Source organism: Furipterus horrens, unplaced genomic scaffold (genome assembly GCF_987537825.1).
Source record: "Furipterus horrens unplaced genomic scaffold, mFurHor1.1.pri manual_scaffold_2, whole genome shotgun sequence".
Taxonomy (NCBI): domain Eukaryota; kingdom Metazoa; phylum Chordata; class Mammalia; order Chiroptera; family Furipteridae; genus Furipterus; species Furipterus horrens.
In genome coordinates, this window is record NW_028327172.1 from 81,487,661 (window position 1) to 81,506,687 (window position 19,027).

The window sequence follows — 19,027 nt, forward strand, 5'->3', positions numbered from 1 at the left end:
CAATACCTATTTCATGTGTCTGCTACGAAGATAAAAGTTAAACTATTACAGTTCAGTTCAGCAAATAGAGCACTATTTGCCAGCACTATTTGGTCAGAGGTACCCTAGGAAACAGTCCCTGACCTTAAGGAACTTATGGTCTAGTGACACTACTTAGAAAACAGTGAGATTTCCATCTTAGATAGATTTAGAGTACTTATATTTGCAGGAAATGTTACATCTAATTGACTGCGGACAGCTATTTAGGGAAAAAAATGTGCCTTTTCTAACTATTAGTTCTTCACAGTTCTTCCACTCCAAGTTTTCATCAACTCTACGCAGACAAGAATGAAACATTCATCCCAATTCTTTAATTATACTCATGAGAGGTTGCTTTTTCTAACTGTAAGAAAAAGCATTGTATAGTCAACCAGGGCTGACATAATAAAGTACCACAGACTGGGTGACTTTAAGAAAAAATTTATTTTCTAACCATTCTAGAGGCCATCAGGGTTGGTTTCTGGTGAGGACTTTCTTCCTGGTTTGTATGCAGATGCCTGCTCACATGGCCTTTCTTCAGCATGTGTGGGGAGAAAGAGAGAGACAGAGACAGATCTCTGGTGTCTCATCCTCTTCTTAGAGGGACACCAGTCCTATAGGACCCCACCCTGATGACATAATAACCTTAACTATCTCCTTAAGGGCCTTATCTCCAAATATAGTCACATTGGGGGATAGGGCTTTAACATACAGGGGTGGACAAAAGTAGGTTTACAGTTGTATGTGAAACACAGTTTATTCTTGTGTTGGTTTTATTTATTTATTTGTTTGTTTGTTTATTTATTTATACAACTGTGAACCTGCTTTTGCTCACCCTGTATGGACTTGGGTCAGGGGGAGCATAGTTTTGCCAATAACAAGCATATTTTTACTGGAGCAATAAAGATTTTCCCATAGGAGGGAACGTTATTTTCATTTCATAGTCCTGGAAAGAACAAAGTCAGAAGAGATTCAAAACAATAAACATGGTTTTAAAAGTCATTACAGTTAGTTAGTTAGAGATGACCATTGTCTATCACCAAAGAAACTTAATATCTGCTTCCTTGGGATATTAATCAACCATCTATTATTATAACATAATTTTTTAGTCAGCTATGTAGTGCTGAGCATGCCATTTGAATATTTGTAACCTATGTAGTTTCAAAAAGACTTTGTTAGTCCCCTCAGTGGTTGCAAGAATCCTAAGAAGCAGACCCCTAGAACCTACCATAAAGTGATTGTCACAATAAAATGTGTTATTCCTCTGTCCTTACAAAGTTCACAGTAAGTTGTTGTCAGAGTTCAGGTTGGATGTGAAAGTTGTCAAGGAAAATGTGTTACACTTGGTCTGGAACAGCATGATCCTGCCATGTAAAAAGTCACAGCTAATAAGAGGCAGGTACTGAGCAGGAACAACACATCGTAGTGAGCGTGTTGGCATCTCACTTCCAGCGCCACACCTTCAGGTAATGCTTTGACCTAATAATGTGGACTGCTCTCGTATAGGGGCAGTCTAGTAATTTTGAGAAATAGAAATCAATGTTCAACTTTATCCTTGGATTGAAAAACTGATGATGAGGGTGAGAGCAATATGCCAAAATACTTTGTTAGGAAATTTAAATTTTACATTGTGATATGGTGGCTAAAAAAATTAATTTAAATGACTAATACTTGAAAGAAAAAAATGTTGTTTAGTCTCAAAAGTGACCCAAGATATAAGCCTGCTGAATGATGATATAAGAAAAGCTATTTCTTTATTATGCTCAGAATAGTATGCAATTCTTTTTTTCTGTTTTCACCATCCATATAACCAACACTTTGCTATTGCTGTTTTATTCTTTATTTCATGCATTATACTCAATGATGTTGGAAGATACCAAACATAAAGTATAATCTAAAGATAGTCAAACTATAAAGTATATTTTTTAACATATCTCCCCATGTGGAAAACCATCAACCTGAAATTTTAACTGGGAACAATTAGCTGGTGTCTGAAAACAAAAGTGTGTATTCACTTTGCAATCTAATTCCTGCATTAAATTCTTGTGATCACTTTCAGACTTTAGAAAGAAAAAGAAAGGAGGAATTAGCATTAAGTGAAGGATTTTACATGTTACCTTTTACACTAACGTCACTGTGAAATAGGTACTGCGCCCTTTTTTATGGGTGAAGACAAGATTCAGAGAGGTTAAGTAACCTAATGAAGTTTACACAATTCTTAAGTGATGGAGCCAGGAATTAAACCCGGGTCTTGGGAGAAAAGAAGCTATCATCATACCATTTGTTCCTTTTCCATTTGCTTGAATTTAAAATTTGCCATCTTATACCCATTGAAATGATTATGGCAGAAAAAATATAGGCCATTCCTCTGCCTTTTAGAAACTAGTATGATGATTGTTCCCTCAGATGTTTTCCAATGTCTCTTGTGTTCAAAATGCATCTAATAAATTATTCTGCTGGTTTTGAAGAGATGGGGAGGAAACAGTTTCATCTTTAAAATCAATCCTTGCCCACTGTCAGAAAGGAAGATTCTTTTTTAAATGATTTTTTTAAAAGAAAAGTTTGTAGCACTTGTTTAAACTTAGCATTCTTAACAAAGGACACATGAAAAATGGAGTCAACACCACCAGGAGCTTTCTATAGTGAGTTGACTTCAGGAATGTAAGTTACTCAGCAGTAAGCATCTCTTTTTGATGGGCCTGCAAGCTGTGTTCAGGCTGTGTGTCTCCTTGAAAGAAGGTCATTCTTGTTGCCTCCAAGTAACTGCTGCTGCTTTTTTCTTCCTCTTCACACAAACCCTTGCCAAGAAATATATACCATCTTACCCCACCCACACACACAATGACAGATAGATAGATAGCACGTACCTCAGTGTACTTTTGTATTATAGTTAGCTGTGGGTGTGTATATCTATCCCTGGTTCAATTTTGAGCTCCTAGACGCAGGAACTTTTCTTTCTATCTTTCCAGGGTAATATACTTAAAATTATAGACAATATGTTTGTTGAATTGGAAAAAGAAAAGAGCCTTCTTAGATTCCTTACGAAGACTAGCTTTCTTGTCATCTCTGTGAAAGTTATGCACCTCATTATGGAACAGGAATGAAATTCTGTACAGCCTGTCTTAGAGTAATTGATTGCTGAGAATACTTCAAATCAATACCTGTACCATATACATATTTCAGCAAATCTTTTCTGGAGTTTCCAACTAATAATGATTTATCCTTTAATTTTACCAGGAAGAATTATTTTATTCCCAGAAATTTGTGTATTTATATTGAAAATATTAATATTCCCAAACTGTCTGTTCTTGCCATATTTACAGGCACAGACTGTGGGTTTCCCAGTGGCCACGCCTTCACCGAATATGCGACTGATGCGATCTACCCTCCTCCCACAGGCACCCAATGTGGAGGCCTTTTCCTTTCCAGCATCCGGCTGTCAGGCGGAAGCAGCATTTATGGAAGAAGAGTGTGTTGACACTCCAAAGGTACCAACGTGTTTTTGAGAGACTTTGAGCTTGTAGGTTGACTAGAGACTTCAATCTGGTCCACAGGTGTTGGACTTGTACTTTGTTGAACTTTTGTCATTTCCTCAAGTCACTCAGAAGTGTTGTTTTTGTGCAGAAGAACCTGAGAAAGGTATTCAGGGCTAAGCTCAGCTCTCCTCACAGTCTTAGCATTACAACTGTTACATAACTTGTCATACCTCATAGGCACTTTCCAAAATCTTCCCTTCTCTTTCCTTAACCAGATCCTGTCTCTTCAAGTTTCTTGATCCCACATAGGTTTGTGATTTTTTTTAAAACAAATTGTAATTCTGAGAACAAAATTGTAAGTATGGTGCTGTATTGGGCTTTGTCTGTGTTGATTGCCTTTCTTCCGCCGCATGTGCTGCAGCTAAACAAGGATGGTCTTTTTGGTCAGTTAAACATCTTTTTTTGTCCTTTTGGACATGCTTAAAGGAGATAAATTTATCCTGGTACACTGCATAAAGGTGGCTTTTAGGGTGTGGAAGGTGACAGCTTCTCTCATTTCATGGACACTTACTTCTAATATGTGTTTTATATACTTTGCCTCATGTGATATACAAAGGATCATATAAATGGGCACTCTTGGAGTGTGTTCAAAACAGATTTTTTTCTTTACTAGCTGTGTGAACTTGGACAAGGCCACTAACTTCTTTGAACCTCTGTTTTATATAATGTAAGACTATTGTGAGGATTATGTAAGATAATGTGTGTGAGGTTCTGGCCAAATTGTAGATACTTAATAAATATTGGGTTCCTGCCTTTTTAGCCTGTTTAGGTAATGCAAAGGTTAGTCAGATGTGTATTCTGCCTCAAAGTTTATAGTCTAGCGGACTATAACTAAAGACAGTGTGTCAGGTACTGAATAAACTGATAAACTATAATTGGTCCTTTATTTTTTTCACCCCACCACCAGCTGCCTCTTCTTTGGCAACCATCATCTTGTTCTCTGTATCTATGAGTTGGTTTTGTTTTGTTTCTAAACCTGTTTTGATTTTTTTAGATTTCACTTAGCATAATAACACCCTCTAGGTCCATCTATGTTGTCACCAATGCTAAGATATCATTCCTTTTATTGCTGAATAATATTCCATTGTCTATATATACCACATTTTCTTTATTCATTCTATTGGTGGACACTTACGTTGCCACTGTACCCTGGCTGTTGTAAATGCTGCAGTGAGCATAGGGGTACATATATCTTTTTCAAGTTAGTGTTTTGGGTTTCTTCAGATATATATACTCAGAAGTGGTATTCCTGAGTCATATGGCAGTTCTATTTCCATAGTGTCTCCACTAGTTTACAATCCCACCAACAGTGCACGAGGGCTCCCTTTTCTCCACATCCTCACCAGCACTTGTTATTTCTTGAGTTTTTTGTTTGTTTGTTTGTTTGTGATAGCCATTATGACAGGTGTGAGGCAATATCTCGCTATAGTTTTGATTTGCATTTTCCTGATGATTAGTGATGTTGAGGATCTTTTCATATGTCTTTTGGCCTTCTGTATATCCTCTTTGGAGAAGTGTCTCCTCAGGTCCTTTGCCCATTTTTTATTGAATTGTCTTTTTTTTTTTCTGTTAAACTGTTTGATTTCCTTCATATTTTAGACAGTAACTCCTTATCCAATGTATCAGTGGCAAATGTCTTTTCCCATTCTGTAGGTTGTCTTTTTTTGTGTGTTTAGTTTCCTTCATTGTGCAGAAACTTTTTAATTTGATGTAGTCCCATTTCTTTATTTGTTGTTGTTGCTGTTGTCGTTGCCTTTGCCCAGGGAGACATATCCAAAAAGATATTGCTGAGGCCAGTGCCAAAGTGTTGACTGCCTATATTTTCTTCTAGAAGTTTTATGGTTTCAGACCTTACATGATTAACCTATTTTGAGTTCACATTTGTATATGGTGTAAGAAACTGGTCTAGTTTTATTTTTGCATATATCTGTACAGTTTTCCCAACATCACTATTGAAGAGACTATCTTTACCCCATTGTGTATCCTTACGGCCTTTGTCATAGATTAATTGATTTTAACAGTCCATTTATTTATTTATTAGAGGATTTAGTTCTTGGCTCTTGATTCTGTTCCATTGATCTATATATGTTTTTATGCCAGTACCAGACTGTTTTGATTATTGTAGCTTTGTAGTATAGTTTGTAATCAGGGAGCATGATACTTCCCACTTTGTTCTTTCTCAAGGTTTCTTTGGCTAGATAGGATCTTTTAGGGTTAGCTGTTCTAAATCTGAGAAGAATGCCATTTGTGTTTGAATAGGGATTGCACTGAACGTGTATATTGCTTTAGGTAGTAAGACCATTTTAATGATACTAATTCTTCCTATACACAAGCACGGTATATGCTTCATTTATTTGTATCCTCTTTAATTTCTTTCTTTTATGTTCAATAAAATTATTTTTATTGATTTTTAGAGAGAGAGGAAAGGGGAAGAGAGGGACGGACGGACACATTAATTTGTTGTTCCACTTATTTATGCACTCATTGGTTGATTCTTGTGTGTGCCCTGACTGGGGATCAAACCCACAGCCTTGTTGTATCAAGATGATGCCCTAACCAACTGAGCTACCTGGCCAGGGCAATTTCTTTCTTCAGTGTCTTACTGTTTTCAGAGTACAGGTCTTTCACCTGTTTGGTTAAATTTACTCCTAGGTATTTTATGCTTTTTCATGCAATTGTAAATGGGATTGTTTTCTTAATTTCTTCTTCTAATTATTCATTATTTGTTTATAGAATAATTGGCCTTTTAAAGAAATATAAATCAAAGTGTTGCAAGACTAGAAGGAAGCAGGGGGGAGTTCATTTTAGCTGATTTGACCAGGAAGGTCTTTGGGTTAACTATCAGAGCTGGCAATTGAGAGGTGTGCAAAGTCTGGGTGGACGGAAACTAAGATGTGGTACAGGTAGAGGGGAAAGCCTGAGCAACAGCAAACAACAGGAAAGCCTAGGTTCATCTAAGTCAGGACAGTAACTCAATGTGTCTGAGGAAAGGGAGTGTGAAGAGGAGTTTTATTAAATAAAGATGAATAGATTGGCTTTGAATGGCAAGCCAAGGGCTATGGGCTTTTTCTCTAGGCTAGGGTTCTCAGTATAGGAATGTATTCAGTATCATCAAAAGAGTTTTTTTAATGGACTTTTTCAAAGTAGTAGGAAACAATTGAAATTTAACCGAACAAGCACTGTGATCCATGTTGTACTTCAGAAATTAACCAGGAAGGGTCCGCAGAATACATTAGTTAGGGGAGAGATGGTGACGAGGACAATGAAGGTTAGAACACGTGTCCAGTGGGGAAAACGATGAGAGCCTGAATTAGGATAGTGCTCATGAAACTGGAGAGAAGGAGATGATGCAAATGAGATTATACAGATAAAATTGATAGAATATTAGGGTCCAGAGAGAAGATGTACAAACTGATAAAAGTATTATGAGCCTACAAGATGGGGAGGGTGAGTACCATTATCAGACATAGGGAGCTCTGGACATAAAACTGGTCCAGAAGCTAAATAATGAGTCTGGCTCGATGCTAGGCTATCACAAATCAGGTGCTGAGCAGGAAGAGTTAAGAGTCTGTGCCCCTGAGAACACCACTTTCTGCGGACAGTCTTTTCTTTTCTCTGTGTGGTTGCCTGGCATGTTCGATAATCTCATAAACTGCTACTACATTCTCACTGAGAAATTTAGACATAAATTGGGATGACATTATTTATTTATTTTTAAGATACGAGTCCCTTGAAAGAAATTAAATTTCAGTCTGCTAAAATCTTGTCCGTGAGGGCATCAGGCCTGAAATACAGATTGGGCACTGTCTAATGTGTTATATAGGGCAAGCTATTTTTAAAGCTTGTGATTGTTACTGTAACTAGGAAACAGACAGGAAATGAATGATTTTGTGAAAGATATAGATAGTAGCTACATGTTGTATTTGCGTTTGTAGGAAAAGCAGTGCCACTTGAGAACTGGCCACCCACACTAGCTGAGCCACTTTGGCACTTAACCAGGTGGTAGACATTCACTGGTCTTACTTGTGGACCGTTCTGTTTATATCAGCAAAAAATGCTTGACCCTTTTCCCTCTCTAGTACCTCTTTCTTGGGGCCCATCAATAAATGCACACACGCACCAATCTGTTAGAGGTACAGTTCCTTTCTTTTTTGTATTGCTTCATCTGTGTTTGCTGCTAGAATGCCCATTTGTTGCCTCCCAGAAGATGCTCCCTAATAGCACATATTGCTCATTCATTTCTATCAGTTGGTGACAGGTATTGTGCATCTCAGAGATTTCCCTTCTCCTTCCCTCCCCGAAGTCTTCAACTTAAAACTGTCAGTAATATCCTTTAGGGGGGTTGTGTTGAAATGTTGGTTTGGGGTTCCCCCAAAGAACAGCACCTTTGGAAGACAGTCACCCAACTCTGAGCAGTAACTGAGACCCCCAGGTGACGAAGAGACCGAATGGAGGACAGATGCACAAACCCTGTAGTGTCAATCTCTCTCTTTTTTAGAGTTCCTTTGGGAAGTGTGAAAATTTTTTAAAGATTTTATTTACTTATATTTAGAGAGGGGAAGGGAAGGAGGAAGAGGAGGAGAAAAATATTGATGTAAGAGAGAAACATTGATTGGTTTCCTCTTGAATGCACCCTGCCCAGGGACCAAACCCACAACCCAGGCATGTGCCCTGACTGGGAATTGAACTGGCGACCTTTTACTTTGTGGGACGACGCCCAACTGAGCCACATCAGTCAGGGTGGGAACCATGAATTTTTTATACACACACATTTCAGTCACTTTTTAACATTTTATTAGAGATTATAATAACTGGGTTTTCCAAGTTACCCCCTTCGTAGCTGGATAGCAGAAGGGACCTACAAGGCTAAACTGAAAATGCAAATGTAGTAAAGGTGTTTCATGCCTGTTTAATTACATTTTTAATAACTTCTGTTTGCATAGCGGTAGTACAACACATAAGAGAAGGTCTGAAAAGGCTATACACCAAACTCTTAATAGTGTTAATCTCTAAGTTGTTGTAAAGGGAAGAAATTGAACTTTTACTTCTGAATTTGAATTTTTAAATTTATAATTGGAAAAAGTAAAACCCGTCAGACTCATGCATGGAAAATTCAGAGAGGGATAAAGAAAAAAATTAACTTAATCCATAATCCCACTGCCCCAGGGATATGCCTGTTTTGGCATAGTTCCTGCGAGGGGGTTATAGATAGGTGGACAGGTGAGTGGGTGGGTAAGGGTAGGGTAGTTCAGTAAGTAGGTAGATTTTTAAAAATAAAATTATATTCTATTATATGTCAATTTGTATCTGCTTTAACTAATATAACATCATGAGCATTTTCTCATATTATGAAATCTTTGAAAGCATGAGTTATATTTAATTGCCTAATATTGTATTAGATGTACCCGTATTTAACTTGTACTCTCCTATTTTTGGACATCAGAGTTTCTTTTTTTTTCATCCTTGTAAATGCTTCAGGTGAATATTCTTGTGTCTAAATCTTTGACTGTACCTCTGCTTACATATTTCCTTTGGAGAAAGTTCTAGTACTGGGGTTATCCAGGTCTTTCCTTCTTCGGCTGGCTGTTTATTTTAACTTGCCTCAAGATGGTAAAAATGCTTTAAAATAAAATGCTGTAGTTTTATTCTCATGCTTTAAAATGTTTTATTGTTATAAAGCATTCTCTTTGGTCAAGAAATAATAATAGGTACAATATATTGAGTACCTGAGTAATGTTATTTTATATATATTTTAGTTAATCCTCCCAAACAACTTTACTTCAGTTTGACAAGTGAAAAAAAATAGAAATTTATAGAAATTAAACAACTTGCTAATAAGTGATAGAGCTGAGGTTTGCACCTACAGCACCTCCTCAATATTTGCTAAACTTGCTAGGTACTTAGGGTACAAATTAAATAAGCTATGTTCCCCACCTCCACACTCAACTGGCTCAGGCTGCCATAACAAAATACCACAGACTGGGTGGCTTAAACAACAGAAATGTATTTTCTCACCATCCAAGATCAAAGTTTTGGCCAATTTGATTTCTGCGGGGGTTGGGGGGGTCTTTCTTCCCAGCTTATAGAGGACCACCTCCTCACCACGTCCTTCCATGGCCTTTCCTCGGTGCTTTTGTTGGGAGAGCGAGCTTTCTTGAGTCTCTTCTTATAAGGACACACTAGTCCTATGAGCTCAGGTGCCCACCCTTGTGACCGCATTTAACTACACTTCCATAGAGGCCCCATCTCCAAATGCAGGAGCCTCAGGGTTAGAGGGAGACACAAATATTTGGTCCATAATAGTCCACCAATCTCCTGTGCTATACTCTGTATTTGTGGTAGGCTCAGGCGTGTGCTATCATTTGGTGGTAGAATCTCTCCGAGTTTGACTCCTACATGTAGAGGAAGTCTCTTACTAGAAGTGAAGTGGTTGATTGAACTTTAAGGAAAGGAAAAAAAACGATGTATTGGAAAAACGTACATTTCACCAATGTTGTTTTTTTAATTACTGCAATTTACAGGTAGCCTACATTATTTCCTAGAGCAAAAGATTGTATTTCTAGCAACTGACGTAGATCAGCCCATTATTTCAGTCACAAAATTCTACAGCTGAATTTAGGCTTTTGTTATATCAAGTTCCCTGGTAGTAAATTGACAAGGAAGAGTGGCATGATGAGCACCTGGTGCAGAAAATGAACTCATAGCAGAAGGTGTTCACATCTATGAGTAGGACTCCGCATGACTTCTGATTTAGTCATCAAACCTCATCTGAGAAACAATCATTGTTTTCTACCTGTCCCAAGGTGATATTGAATTGTTATGTCTTTTTAATAAAAGATATAACTCCTCTTATAGTTTAGATGAGGAGATAAATTTATAAGCAGATAGTTTGAGGAAACAATTAGAAATTTAGAGACTGAAAAGTTTTTTTGAGTACTCAGAAAAAGGTAATTTTTCTCTATAAAAGAAAGGACATGGTTGTAAGCCAATACTGCAAGAAATATCTGATAAAGTTTTGACGTAGGCTGTAAGTGTAAAGATAGATAATTACTTAATAACAGTCTTTCTCTGTTGCTTTATTCATCCTGGCTACTCTTAGAAAATTCTATTGGTAGACAGTTAAGGAATCTAGAGGTATGAATATAAGTTCCCAAACAACCAGCCATTCTTTCCCAAAAGAAAACTATTAAGTGTAGTCAAAATAGGAAAACTTATCTGGGGACGGGCCAAGGGAAGAAGAAAAGCTGCTGGCCAGATTTCAGAGTTTTGGGTTTTTTTTTGCTGGTGCCATGGGGAAGATTGGTTTTTGTCTGGAAAGAAAGCATGTGCCCCTCTTCCTTTTAAATGACCGCTCCTCCCTTTAAAACGCTGTGTGCATTAGCCACCTTTCCAAGTAACAGCGACAGCCCCCAAACAGTTTTTATGGAATTACCGTCCCCTCCCCCAAGCAAACAAAGGTCTGAGTCACCTAAGTCTCTCTCCAAATAAAGGGCCTTGCAGCGCCTTCAGATCGGTTGCCATAAGAGGAAGGTTCCCTGTGTCTGGCCCAGGGATATACCACGTCACCTCTCACACACATGGGCTCCGCCTGCTTCCAAAGGAAACAATAGCTCTACCCAGCGTGCTCCAGGTGAAAGTGCTGCTAAGAACTCAGTGTCTGATGACTGGCTGTTCCTTAACAGCTCTTCATAGGAGAAAAAAAATTGATTTCCACAGGGGAATTGTTAAGGTAATGAGGTAAATAATTGTTTCCTCACTGGGGCTTTTCCCAGCCAGAGGAACAGGCAGCCACAGCTCCCTGTCTGCCGTTTCTGCGGCCCTTCAGCGGTTTGCTGGGCAACTGCCTAGCAGGGCCCACATGCTCCCGCAGGAGCTGGGCTGAGCTCCCGCGACGGGGTAGGAACCGGAGTGGTCGTGTAGCTCCCTGGAGGAGAGAGGACTCCGTGCACGGGTGCGCGGTCACCTCTGCAGCGTTCGGGGGCCTGTGCGGCATTTGCGATTCTATAATGTCAGGCTCTGACTCTTTGCCAGCTGAATTTTTTTTTCAGTCCTTTTTGTGGTATCAGTCTGTCTTTAAAGAATTATTTTTTCCATTCCTCAGGCACACAGAACCAATTGAAAACTAAATTAAGTGGGCAAGCACTTAAATTGTAAACATGAAAGTCTGTCTAGAGCCCTGCCATGTGTTTTGGGGGTGACAGTGAGAGGGTGCTGGTGACTGCTGTCTTGCCTTAGTCTGAGCCATGTGCAGTTTTTAAAATCTTCCCCCTTCTTCGTTTCCCTTGTTTTAAAAAAATAACTGATAGGCCTCAACCTAATACACCCTCAATTCATCTGAAAACCACTAAAAAAATTGTTTATTGTAATAATGATGACTCAGAATCTGGGAGGCAGGGCCAGCTTGGGTCATAGTGGGCTGCTGTCTCTAAATGCTGCAGTTGTCTTGCCTCTCATGTGGTCAGTAGTAACAAATATCTACATTTTTAATATTTTTTACTTAATTTCTAATTTGCCACAAGTGTTGACATTTTTTCTAATATCTCATCAGAGCAGCAACTGACGGTTTCCTCTCACACTGCCGTGTAGGTCAATGGCTGTCTGCTGGACCCTGTGCCTCCTGTCCTGGTGAGGAAGGGGTGCCAGTCACTACCCAGCAGTATGATGGAGACGTCCATTGATGAAGGGCTGGAGACAGAAGGAGAGGCTGAGGAAGACCTCAGTCAGGCCTTTGACGCGTTCCAGTCCACACGCAGTGGGCAGAGGCGGCACACTCTGTCCGAAGTCACCAATCAGCTGTTCGTGATGCCTGGTTCAGGTATGAAATCCATTCAGCTCCAGATTAAGTTTTCACAGCATCAACTCACAGTCCAACCAATTCCTAGAATGTAATCCGTAATGGAGACTTTCCCCCATGGAAATCAATCTTTTTTCTTTATGGACAGTCTTCAGCAGGCTGAGGGATTGGGCCTGCTAATGAGCTGCAGGGTTAAGTGAGTCATCTTTGAGTTGGCTCCCCTGCCTGCCAGACTTCACTTGAGTGTCGTGCGACTCACGGCACTCGTGCAGTGGCAGAGATCTGCTGGGTGCGGGTTCTGTAGTGTTCTCACCACTGAATTCAAAGCTGATTAAATTGACCTCTAAGAAGGTTCCGAAAAGATATGTTGGTAAGAGATGAAGGACATTGTATCTGTAAGAACTCAAGCTGGCTACACTTTATATCTCCTGTTCAAAAAAGATGCTATTTGCTCTTCATCATCTCTGTTTATTTTCTCTTAAAGGAAAAATCTTCTCCATGAGTGACAACCCCTCCCTTGACAGTGTGGACTCTGAGTATGATATGGGCTCTGTTCAGAGGGACCTGAACTTTCTGGAGGACAACCCTTCCCTTAAGGACATCATGTTAGCCAACCAGCCTTCACCTCACATGACATCTCCCTTCATAAGCCTGAGACCTGCCAACCCAGCCATGCAGGCACTGAGCTCCCAGAAAAGAGAGGCCCACAACAGGTCGCCAGTGAGCTTTAGAGAGGGCCGCAGGGCTTCGGACACCTCCCTCACCCAAGGTAACTGACCACTGTCCCTTCTGGCTTTTAAAATGCTTATCTGGCAGGATTTGAAGCGGTTTGATGCCATGTTGATATCATACCTGTGGTCACTAAAAGGCCTTGTGTTTTATTTAAAATGTTTGGCCATTGCACTTTCTTCCAGGAATTGTAGCATTTAGACAACACCTTCAGAATCTGGCTAGAACCAAAGGACTCCTAGAGTTGAACAAAGTACAATTGCTGTATGAACAAATAGGATCAGAGGCAGACCCGAACTTGGCGTCATCAGCTGCTCCTCAGCTCCAAGACCTGGCCGGCAGCTGTCCTCAGGTGAGCGCTCTGGGCCCTGCACAGTGGCTCTGTGAGTATGAGGAGTGAATCTGTCCTGAATGCATGTCGTTTCATTTAGAGCATTTACTAGGTAGGGTCCTGGAACAAACAGGTTCTTTCGGGAAGCTTTCCTTGTTGCTGCCACCTGCTGCCGACAGGTTAGATCTGTGCACACTGGCCCAGGTGACCAGCACCACATGGAGGCCTTGGCGTTGTCAAGCTAGGTTTGCTTCACAGGGCAGATTTCATATGAATCACCCCTAACATTCTCCTTTGGGCTCCCCTCCCCCACGGGCATACACACAAAAGTTAAGAACAACAAACTTGACCCAGATGAGAAGCTTACTGCTACTACTTTTGATGTGCTATCACATTATTAAATATTATAAATGAATTATTTATGCTAAAGATACAAAAATATTGCTATTTATCCAATAAGTTTTATTTTGAGCACTGTTTTAGTGCATCAAGGATATTATAGCATTTGAGGCCCACATGCAAATAATGGCCTCCTGGTGACAAAGAGCCTTTGCTCTGGTACTGACCAGAGAATCGTTCACTACAGAGAATCCATGCACAGTATAGATTTTCTGCAAAATGATTAACCCTCAGCCTACTGATTGTGTAAAAAGCTTAGAGTATTATGTCTTACTGAGTTGGAGTTTCTCTTGGACATTTGCCAAGGTGCTTAAACTAAAAACTAAAGCTTTCTCCCACACTGAGAATGGAAAATGTTTTCTCCCCCTTGCTCCTCAGGAGGAAGCTTCTCAGCAGCAGAAAAACGTTTCTGCTCTCCCCACCAGCGTGCGTCCTCAGTTGGCCCCGCGGCCGAGCCTGGAAGCCCAGTACCTACAGCACAGACTCCAGGTGGGCCCCTCCCCTTGTTGCCCCAGCTTGCTGTGCTGGTCCGGAATCAGCCTTTCTGCATAGCAGCAACCTGTTTTGCTTGTTTGTTTGTTTGGTTTGGTTTTTTTTTAGGGTAGGAGTTTGATTCTTTATGGGCAGGTAGGTTTGCTGGTGCACTTCTAGTTTCTAGAAACATGTTCAGACTTAGCATTAGTGTCTGTGTTAGCGGTGGTTGCGTCCTCAGGCCCCAGGAAAGGACAGCACCACAGAGCGTTGGGAGAGGGAAGCGTGGCTTCTTTGCTTCTAATGCTACGCCTCATAATGAATAACACACAAAATGGAAATCTCAAGTCTGCAGATTTTTAATATCAGCTATCTACATTGGTGCCTGTTCATTCAGCAGGTGCTGCAGCCTTTGGTATCAGTATTTAATACCACTTCTCTCATTGTTTTTAAAATCTTCATGAACCTCACAGTCCTAGGGGACTTTGAGAAATGGAAAACTGGAGTAGGTTAGAGCTGAGTCAGCGCAGGCCTGCTGACCCAACGCGGTTGGCCCCAAAGCTCTACCAGGGTCTCAGCAAGCAAGTATCATCGGTCCCCTCACCCTGCATGGACTGTGCAGCCAGCACACACTTGGCTTCAGCCTCTGGGCGGCGGTGCAGTCCAATGGCTGCATCCTAGATGCTAACACACTGTCGTGCTTATAGCGTTTTCTGCTCTTCCAGAAGCCCGGCCTTCTGTCAAAAGGCCAGAACACCTGTCAGCTTTATTGTAAAGAACCACCACGGAGCCTTGAACAGCAGCTGCAGGAACACAGGTGAGGAAGGGTCTTTGGCCAAAGAAGTCACTTTCTTTTATGGAAAACTTGGGAATGCTGGGTGTGTGTCCTTCCCCCTGGTGTTTGCCTCTACTAGGAAAATAGGTTTTTGACACATGAACCAGTCTTCAAGACAGGGTCACTAATGTGTCCGTGGAATGTGGGATATCAGGGACTAGGAGCCCTAAGTGTGCTTTGTTTTTCTTTTCTTCTCACATTTCCCCTTTGTGTTAAGAGTAGACCTAAGCTTTCAGAACCTGTGACCGAGTGCCAGTTGAGCAGGTCGTACTGCAGAAAAGGCCTCTGTCCTCCCTTGCAGTAATTCCTGCCCCCAGGCCTTACTACTCCATCAACCAGACACCCACTGAGGCCATGGTGTTCCCCCACTGCCCATCGAAACCCTCCAGATGTGAAATCAGCCTCTTGCTTCATAGGGAGAAAAACTCAAGAGTTTTAGAGAAAACAAGTTAGTGTTCACTCTCGCACTGAGGGACCAGTCAGAATTGGGGGACAAAAACATAAGATTGGGTTTAAGAAAGCCAACAGGATTTGTTCCTATGCCCATTTTTTTTTCTGCCACAGAAAGAGAAGTGAGAAGACTGAAGCTAGTGACTGATACTCGCTTTACATTAATGTTGCCATCACTGAGGATTTAAAATTCTTTCTCTTGGTTTTGCCAATGTAGACTCCAACAGAAGCGACTCTTCCTCCAGAAACAGTCTCAGCTGCAGGCCTATTTTAATCAGATGCAGATAGCTGAGCGCTCCTACCCGCAGCCAAGTCAGCAGCTGCCCCTGGCCCACCAGGAGACGCCAGCGCCACCCCAGCAGCCCCCACCGTTCAGCCTGGCCCAGCCACTGAGCCCCGTCCTGGAGCCTGCTTCTGAGCAAATGCAGTACAGCCCCTTCCTCAGCCAGTACCAGGAGATGCAGCTGCAGCCCCTGCCCTCCTCGCCAGGTGCTCAGGCGAACTTGCAGCATCAGCCGCCGCCGCCGCCGCCGCCGCCACCACCACCTCCGCCGCCACAACAGTCAGGAGCTGCCCAAGCACCCTTACAGTTCTCCTATCAGACTTGTGAGCTGCCTGGCAATATCTCCCCTGAGCCAGACTATCCCACTCCCTGTGAGTACCCCATGGACGGAGCCCAGCAGAGCGGCGTGGCAGCGCCAGACTGTCCCAGGAGCCCAGGACTGCAGGAGGCGCCCTCCAGCTACGACCCTCTGGCCCTCTCTGAGTTCCCTGGACTCTTTGATTGTGAAATGCTGGAGGCCGTGGACCCGCAGCACGGTGGGTACGTGCTGGTGAATTAACCTCAGCACAGGACGCAAGGCAGGTCAAGTATAGGAAGAGTGTGTATTTTTATTTTTATTCCAGCCTTTTACGTTTAAAGCTTATTTTCCTGCCCTCTCCCTGGGGGGTAAAAATCAAGTTGCCCAACTGGAATCAGAGGGCCTGGCCAGGCTGATGTTGCTTCTTCCTGGCTCTGTCCCACCATAGTTCTCTGTGGCAAGTGCTGGAGCATAGTTGTAGGCTGAGGCTCGTGCCCTTAGGTCAAGTGGAGCGAGCTCTCACGGGAGACACTGACAAGTGTTTTTATAAGAAGACATCCAGACCTAGGTTTTATCTAGAACTACACCAATTATCAAGGGAAGCTTGGTGAATGCAGGAAAACTGCAGGCCATTATATGTGGGGGAAAAGAGGCAATATTTTTCACTGACGTCAAGGAACAACGTGTGCTTAAAGGCAAGTCAAGGACACATAATGAAATTTGATGCGCAGGAAGTAAAATTGTACTTTGTCATTGAAGCATAAATTCTAAGCTGCTGATGCAAGTTGTCCCCAAGAACAGCACAAAGCAGTGGAGTATGAGCTTTGTTTCAGGGGCCACTAAATACCGGCTGGTACTACCCCGAGACTGGCGGTCACCTCCGTATGGGAGCAGGCAGCACACCACTGCAGAAGGCGCCCTGGGTTACAGGTTCAGAGTGTACTTGGCTCCAAAGAGGTCACCTGGAGAACCAACCGGAGATGCCCCCATAGTGGACACTGGGGACAAGAAACTTAAGAAACCACCAAGAGCACCAGGCCTAGGCCAGGGGAAGGCGGGCTCTTCCTACAAAGTCTGTTGTAGAGACTCTGGTTCAGGGCAGGCAGTCATTAGAGGACCTAGAGGCTCTTTTAAAATGTAATAACTACTTTGACTTCACACTATATGTTGCTAGTAGTTTATTGAGCTTTGTATATCTGGACAGTTTCATATAGGGCTTAGAAATTTTAAGAACAAGAAAAATGAACTTTTTTCTCCCATGTGAAGTGGTAGTGCTGTGCCTTTTCCCCCTAGATCATGCTTTAATTATTTCTTTTCTGTAGAAAACAACCGTTTTCCATTTATGTCAATGCTAAATCCAAAGTCACTTCAGAGTTTGTTTTCCACCATGTGGGAATCACATTCTTAATTTCCTTAAAGTTTTGACTTATAACTAAATGTTTGAGTATTACAGCAATATTCAAAAACCACAGATGTGTTAACCACTTAAGCAAATCATCTGCCAAACTCATTATATTACTTGTAAAACTTAACCATTACAATTCATTCATCAAAGTAAGTAAAAAATAGATGCTACAGCTAGTTACCTGTGTACCTAGAAGCAAGGAGGAATCTGTCATTTGGACAATAACACACAGGTGTTACAAACCCAGTATTATTTGTAAAGGCTGTCATTTCCGCCCCTTAGAATGGCCGGTCTTGCCAGCAGATGAGCGCATTAAGCACAAGCATCTTCCTTAAAGCACAAAGAAGAGAAGTAGATACTATAGTGATGCTGCATCTAGGAACACCTTTAAGTTGCCTTTCGTCTTCGTAGTAAGTGTCCAGGCAGGTGAGAAGCGTGGTAGGTCCTGGGGTGTCTTGCTCTGCCCAGCCCAGCCGCTGCCAGCGTTGGTAACTTGAGCAGTCCTTGTCCCCGCTCCACTTCGCAGGGGCAACTCCGTGAGGGGCCGGACTCTGGGTGCTAGCAAGAAAGGGTGCTGCTGTGGAGGGCTGTCGTTTTGTGAGTTAAGAACACACAGTGACAATCCAGGAAGAATGAATTATGTTCCTTCTATGGATTGTTTATTCCTCCTCGTGCTTAAGATTGATAATTTCGTGAAATAGATACCATTTCATTTAAGAGATCCTTCCATTAAGATCTCTGTTTTAAGTCTTTGCAAGATACGCCAGTTCTAAAACAGGGCTTGATTTGTTTAGACTGGAGGATGTTTTTCCAAAATATACTATCAAAGTGCTATAATATTTATGAAATTTAAATGCCTTCCGTATTGAAAATGGGAGCCACTTGTTTCATAGTCACAGGAATGGCACAATTACGGACAGGCACAAACACCGGCCCCCAGCAAGGCCATATGCCTCGCAGCCCAGGAAACCTCGGAGCTACAGTGCAGGCAACAAAGCCAGCAGAGGAGGGGCAGCGGAGAGGCCTGGGAGTCGAGAGGACCTGGAGATAGACATGGGTTAGGGACAGACTAGCGGCACAGACGCTCACCTGGGGAAGAGGGCAACCTGTCCGGCTGGACCTGTGTTGTAAGCTCCTCTTCACCTTTCATTTATTTTAAGCAGAAATTATTCAATAAATTCCATAACCATCTGTATTTACTGAAATGTGAGCTGGTGAGAGGAGACTGGTTCTGTTGGTCAGTCAGGTGTTGTTTTCCCAGCCCTGTCTGATCTCCTGCGTTGCTCTGTCCCCTAATGAGTGACCTACGTAAGCTTCCAAGCAGTTTTCTCTTCACAAACACTAAAGTAACACTAAGAAGGCTTAATACCACTCTTTTTATGAGAGGCTACCTTGAAATGACTTCCCAGTCTATTTCACATTAGCAGTGTGTACACTACTGTATAATAATCATTAGCTTTATCTTGTAAACCAGGATC

General features: G+C 41.8%; 1 protein-coding gene across 1 annotated transcript in view; it reads left to right on the forward strand.

Moving 5' to 3' along the window:
- SIK2 (salt inducible kinase 2) overlaps window positions 1-18,577 on the forward strand; it is a 129,035-nt gene extending 110,458 nt beyond the window's left edge. The window contains exons 9-15 of the mRNA XM_090265912.1: window positions 3,342-3,506; window positions 12,141-12,369; window positions 12,833-13,117; window positions 13,263-13,429; window positions 14,186-14,296; window positions 15,004-15,095; window positions 15,781-18,577. Of these exons, the coding sequence (XP_090122038.1) occupies window positions 3,342-3,506; window positions 12,141-12,369; window positions 12,833-13,117; window positions 13,263-13,429; window positions 14,186-14,296; window positions 15,004-15,095; window positions 15,781-16,405 (1,674 nt within the window). The 3' untranslated portion in view covers window positions 16,406-18,577. The remainder of the gene's footprint in view (window positions 1-3,341; window positions 3,507-12,140; window positions 12,370-12,832; window positions 13,118-13,262; window positions 13,430-14,185; window positions 14,297-15,003; window positions 15,096-15,780) is intronic.
- Window positions 18,578-19,027: the final 450 nt, after the last annotated feature.